The sequence below is a fragment of the Nanorana parkeri genome, unplaced genomic scaffold (assembly GCF_000935625.1).
Source record: "Nanorana parkeri isolate BGI_ZX_2015 unplaced genomic scaffold, ASM93562v1 scaffold1985, whole genome shotgun sequence".
Taxonomy (NCBI): domain Eukaryota; kingdom Metazoa; phylum Chordata; class Amphibia; order Anura; family Dicroglossidae; genus Nanorana; species Nanorana parkeri.
In genome coordinates, this window is record NW_017308253.1 from 203046 (window position 1) to 209872 (window position 6827).

Consider the following 6827-nt stretch of genomic DNA (forward strand, 5'->3'; position numbering starts at 1 on the left):
GGCATCATTTAAGGTAAGTCCTTCACGCAGCGTGGGGGGGGGGGGGGGGGGGGGGGGGTAGGGTTAAGGAAAATTTTCCTGGACTCCTTTAAACAGATGAAAGTGTTTAGGACTTGAAAGGGGCTAATGTAAGCCCCATGAGCCATTCAAAGCACATTGCACTGTTAAAAACCTTCTCTATTAACACCATTTTCCCTTCCCTACTGACCACAAAAAAAAGTTCAATTTTGCATAAATCTCCCTATTTTTGTTAGAGACTCATTTCAATAAAAACAAAAACCCTCCATTTGACTCCATAGCAGGAATACCGGGTATTGTTTGTATTATTATTATAGCTGCAGATTTAACAATATTAAAAATGACTTTTGAAATGATATTAACATGTTAGAGGTTATCTGAGATTTTACTGATTGGGTTTACATCTCTACCTTAAAATGAACAAAACACAAAAAAGTACAAAGTGACAAGCAGTACAATTGCACTTTAAGATATGAAATGCTTCTGCACCAAAGGAAAAGCTTCAAAGACTTTAACACATTGCTATAGGAGCAAAAATTGCCATTCACAAATAGCAGCAAATAAAATACTGATGCTGATTTACTAAATATTCACTTAAAATGTATCTAAACCCAAGAAAAAAAATATAATAATAATAACAATAATAATAATAATATAATTTAGCTTACCAGTCCTTAGACATGGTGGCTGCATTCTTGTTATAAACTCAGGGGTTCTATTCACTAAGCTGCCGTAAGCAGCCGAGTGAATGACCGACCTGAAGTGAAGTGAGCCGAACACTGTTCGGCTATTCACTTCAGGCTGCAGAAGACCCTCAGAGGGACCGAGCAGAAGAGAAAAATAGTTTGAAAAGTTTAAAAAAGTAAATAGAAAACGATTGTGCGGAGCTAGCAGTGACAGCTAGCTCCGCCCAATAGTTTTCTATTGTCCGGCGGCTCTGCTGCCGTCAAAAAAAATAAAAGAAAAAAAAACTCTCCGGGCGCTACTCAGCCGAGCCGAGGCATATGCGTTCGGCTCGTCTGAGCCGCTCGGCCACGTTCGGGAGCTTACGGGCTATAGTGAATAGCCCGCACAGCACCCTTTCGGTTCTACTGAACCGAAGGGGTCCTGGGGCCAAAGCTAGCCAAAGGATCTGCCGAAGCTATGGCTAGATCCTTCCGCAGCTGTGTGAATAGACCCCTAAATGTATGTATACTTACATTGTTCCAGCCTATTACAATGTAAGTATATATCCCCCGGGAGGGCCATGGGGGTAATCTAATACACCATAGTAGCCACAGCTACTACACTATGCAGTATTTCTGGGCCTTCCAAGAACAGCCGCTGTGCTGAGTGACTTCTTCTGTGCTTGTTAAAATACAAAAGGTTGCTCACTCAGCATAGCTGCCATTCAGAGGATGCCTAGAATTTTTATCAATGAATGCTAGGTTTTCTCTGATTGGAATAGGGGCTGTGATGTCACGGCATGGAGGAAGAGGTGGAAAGTAAACATTGTGATAATATGATTAGGTAGTTTGGCCTGCTCCATGGATGCATCAATGTGACGGCTTAAGCGTATATGTTTTATTAAATCAGACACATGGGGGGAATTTATTAAAACTGAAACAGTATTGGTACAAACATTTTAAAAATTGTTTTGTCATTATTTAAATATTTTTTGTTGTTAAAATAAGTGAAAAGTTTACATCAAATTTGTCTTTTACTATTTACTTTTGTCCTAGTATGAATACCTGTACTCCAGATACTACGATGAAACATGAGTTCCACATAACGGCCTTTCCTAAGCTTGAGTATTTATGGTACATCCTGTTTGTTGGAGTGTTGCTGTTTTTTTTAATGGCAATATGTGGAAATCTTCTAATCATTGTTCTTATATGTCTTGTTCCTCATCTTCACACTCCCATGTACTTTTTTCTGTGCAATCTCGCAGCCCAGGATGTTATCTATGTGTCTGCCATCTTGCCAAAGCTAATGTCAATTATATTAACAGGTGACCACAATATTTCTTTTGTAGGCTGTTTCACACAAATGTGTATGTTCATTTTATGCATAGGCACAGACATTTTTCTTCTTACATCCATGGCTTATGATCGTTATGTTGCCATATGTATTCCTCTCCAGTATTCTATTATTATGCACTTCAAGAAATGTTGCCTGATGGCTTTGGTTTGCTGGGTTGTTGGTGCCCTAAATGCAGCACTGTATGCCTTGCTGATGTCACAGGTAGCGTTCTGCCATATTAAAGCCATCAATCATTTCTTTTGTGATATAAGGGCCATTCTCAAGTTGTCCACTGGTGATATAACACACATGAAGATAATAATATTTTTTGAAAGCGTGGTCCTTGGTTGTATCCCTTTCGCACTCATATTAATATCCTACTTGCATATTATATTTGCAATACAGAAGATCAAATCAACAACAGGTAGACTGAAGACCTTCTCCGGGTGCGCTTCACATATTATCACTGTGATCCTTTTCTGTGGAGCATCTCTCAGCCAGTACATAAACCCAGACACCGAGTTTAAGGAACAGGACAAGTCGCTGTCTTTGCTCTATGTTGCTGTAGTCCCCATGTTAAACCCCTTGGTTTACAGTTTGAGAAACAAAGATGTTTTGCAAGCCATGAAAAAACTGAGAGACTTTAGATGGCAATGTGCTTCAAATGCATTTTTATATTATATACATTTTTCTATATCCACAAACTAAAGTCAAACTTTTGACATATTATCTACAGAGAACGCATTTCTGTATAATAAATGCTCAATGAAAAATACATTGCTTTGACAAGGTGTTATTAGTTATGTGCCCAAACTAAGGGGTCTATTCACAAAGCTGCCAAAGCTGAAGTGAGCCGAACACCGTTCGGCTATTCACTTCAGGCTGGTACGGCTGATTTCAGCCGTACATCGGCTTGCTTCGTGTGGCTTCGGATCAGCCGAACATGCTCAGCATGTTCGGCTGACCCGAAGTGCAGAAGGAGTTCGACTCAGCCGATCCAACATCTGGATCGGCTGAGCCGAACCTCCGGCAGGCTTCACACTGCTGTTCGGGCTATTCTGAAAGATCCCGAACAGCAGTGAGAGAATAGCCGAATGCCGCCGAGCGGCATTTGGCTCGGCTGTTCTGCTCGGTCCCTCAGAGGCACCGAGCAGAACAGAAAAAGAGTGAAAAAAGTAGAAAAAAGTAAATAGAAAACGATTGTGCAGAGCTAGCAGTGACAGCTAGCTCCGCCCAATAGTTTCCTATTGTCCGGCGGCTCTGCTGCTGTAAAAAAAAAAAGTTACAAAAATTTAAACTCTCCCTGTCCCCCCGGGAGTCTCCTGCTCCCGGCCGCCAAAGAGAGAAAATGTATTGTTGCAGGCACTCTATATGTACATGTACTATATACTACATATAGAGTGCACTGAACAATAGATTTACAATTATCCTCTGCTAATATGAATGGGTTAAATGATCCGTAGTACATGATATGTAGCCCTGTACCCCCTTTTCCACTTACAGAGCTAGGTTATTTTTCTTTTAAATAAATATTAATGTAATTTTATTGGTATCTATCTACCATTAGCTTCCTCATTTCCCACCCTCGGCTTATATTCGGGTCAATACTTTTTCCCAGTTTTTTTGGGTAAAATTAGGTACCTCGGCTTATATTCGGGACGGCTTATACTCGAGTATATACGGTAATTGGAAATTCAAAGCAATTCCCTAAATGAAAGATCTTCTGGGATGATATAACCTTATTTAAGTAACGCTTAAGAAACATGTACTACATTGCTGCCACCAGAAGGAGAGCTGACGTCTGATATAAGTGATTTTATCGGCAGTCTATAAGTCTACATACACTCAGACGCACAAGTGAAGACTTGGTGCAGGATGGGGGTGGCGGGGGTTAAACATCTCCTAAATCTACAAGGTTTGCTACAGCCATGGACAAAATCATTTAATTTAAACCAAGAAAACACATTTCTCTGCAGCTTTACAAACAGAAGATTCAAGCTGATCTATATGTCTTCTGCTTCCCAGGTGCAAACATTTACCGATATCCTAAATTGAACACAATGTAAAACCTTACCACATGGCTTATGAACACACTGCTGGTAATATTACAACAGATGCTTTGCACTGCTGTAGTAACATGTTTGCAGCACTAACAAGAAACAAAGGGAAGCATTTACAATAAAACTAGCTGAAAGAATAAACTTGCTGTACATAGTATTTGAGGTTGAATAAAGACATTAGTCCATCAAGTCCAACCTATTAGGATCTCATTCTAGGAGTACCTGTACCCCTGTATATTACGGTCCCTTAAGAAATCGTCCAAAAGTTTCTTGAACAATTCCACATTATTTGCTGAAATCACCGCCTGTGGCAGTGAGTTCCAGACCCTAACTGCTCTAACTGTGAAGAACCCCCTTCGCCCCTTGTGCTGGAATTTTTTTTCCACCAATTTTAGGTGGTAGACCAAGTAGTATCCCCTCCGCCTTGACGTTAATATACTAAAGGAGTAGATGCTGTTAACTTTGCAAAGTGAATGCTTACATAGCTTAGTGAATAAGGTGCATTTGTCTTCAGCGCAATCATGTGCAAGAACAAATCTTTATTTTTATTTTTATTTTTTTGTTATTCTTAACCCGTTAATAACAAACGGTAAAATAAATCCCAATGCCTGCACCCAGTTTTACTTTGGCATGTCTTAGTAAAACTTTACATATCTTTATAATTAATTCATTTATCAAGGTTTATTTTTTAATCTTTTTTTTATTATTTTGTTTTAAGTATACAAACAATGTGCCATATAAATAAACATGATAAAACAAACGGAGAATTAATAGGAAGAGAAACAAGGGTCCATAGCCATCACATTGGAATTAAACAATGAGAAAGTGACAACGTCAAGTATTCGGGAGATCACAGGTATACAATGTCAAAAGGAAAAATACAGATCAGAGTGCAAATACAAGTAACACAGAATAGAATACGGAGATACATAAGAGGTGCAATAACAGTATTGTAGCATAGAAGAGGTATAGAGATATTTATCAAAACCAACTAACCAATGTGTGCAAAAATCTTGCTAATGGGACTCGGTGTATTACACATTATTTTATTCCGGACAAATAGGTATTTCCTTGGACAGTAAATGGTAATAGATATCTCCTAAATCACTGCCCCTACACAAGGCAAACCCCGGAGCACACATGTTTTAGCATGCAGGCTGCTGTGAGCAAGCCCCCAGTAAATAAACCCAATTACCTAACTACAGGCACACAGACTTTAGAGAAATGACTTTGGCATACACATACACTTTTCCAATGGCATTGAACACTCTCTAACATGTTAGTTTTAAATAGGTTCATTTCCACTCTCGTGGAGGTAATAACAGGGACAACATTATTTTAAGACTCTTAAGTGTTCTTTGAATTTGAGTTTTTTTTGTGCAATTCATTGTTACTTGTATAATTTTATTCACTGTCCATTTTCCCATTCTGTGGAGAAAATACATAAAACAATAGAGCTAATAAGAGACCATATTTAAAGAAGAACTCTGGGGAAAATGTATCTTAACCCTTGCAGTGAAGGTTTTTTGTGGTTTTTTAACAGTGCAGTGTGCTTTAAATGGCTCACGGGGCTTACAGGAGCCATTTTCAAGCCCTAAACATTTTTTTTTAAGAGGAACTCCAGGAAATGTTTTCTTAACCCTTGCAGTGGAGCTACCCTGCACTGCAAGGGCTAAGTGCTTATTATGGTCTTTGTTTGTTTTGTTTTTTTGATTGGCATATTGACTTTCCAAAAGGTAAGCGTTGTGGTGCAAGTTTTAAATTTGATGCGTTTCACCTAAGCTTCCTCAGGAGGGAGGAGTTCTGTTATGCTAAATGCATAAATAGACATGCAGGTAAGTATAATATTCAACCTTATATTTACCATGATGACGAAAAACTAAGGGGTCTATTCACTAAGCTGGCGAAGGATCTAGCCCTATCTATTCCCTATAGCCCGTACAGCTCCCAAAGTTTGCCTCGAAGTCGTATGCCTCGGCTCGACTGAGCTGCGCTGAAAGCCGAAGCTGGCCGAATGGCCGGTCATTGGCCGGCCAACAGCCTGCTTCTGACAGCTGTGCGAGCCAACTCACATAGCTACACAATCACATTTAACTATACAGTAATTCTAACCATCTGTAAATCAGTATTTGCATTGTACATATGATACTGTATAATTAATGGTTGGTTTAAAGGAGGTTATGTTAGGAACTTATGCAGAGACTAGTGATCTCTAGACTAGTACAGTAAGTCCCCTACATACGAACAGGTTCTGTTCCGAGAGCACGTTCGTAAGTCAAATTTGTTCGTAAGTCCAACAAAGTGAGCCGAGGTGCCCAGCTACATCACTGCTGCTTTTAGTCTTGCTTCCGGACATCCTGGGCTTGAAATAAAGATAGTGTACTCTATACAGCACTGTACAGTAAAGTACACAAAAGCACAGCCACTTGTAGAAGATGCATGCACGTGACAATGTACACAAGACACATGAAATAACCTACGTAATTGGACATGGGAATGCACGTTCGCATCTTTGAAAGTTGAAGGTTCGTATGTAGGAGACTTACTGTAATCATGTTTAATAAATTGTGTTTTGTGTGATGAAATAAAGTGTACATGGTTTTTATCATTTTGGTTGATAACTTCTGTTCTGGTACCGTGAGAGCTCCATTTGCTTCTTTGTAAGTTGTTTCATTGTAAATGTCATTCATATTGTTACAAACTTTTTAAAAATTGATTTCCTTTTTGGTTGTACAAATGACTGAAAAC

At 39.2% G+C, this 6827-nt stretch overlaps 1 protein-coding gene across 1 annotated transcript; it reads left to right on the forward strand.

The window, feature by feature from the left end:
- The first annotated feature begins 1767 nt into the window (after window positions 1–1767).
- Window positions 1768–2727, forward strand: LOC108800307 (olfactory receptor 10AG1-like). The gene has a single exon (XM_018572283.1). The coding sequence runs from the start codon at window positions 1768–1770 to the stop codon at window positions 2725–2727; it is 960 nt and encodes a 319-aa protein (XP_018427785.1).
- Window positions 2728–6827: the final 4100 nt, after the last annotated feature.

Coding starts and splice junctions, on each gene's coding strand:
- LOC108800307 (XM_018572283.1), top strand. CDS start 1,768: ATGAAACATGAGTTCCACATAACGGCCTTTCCTAAGCTTGAGTATTTA.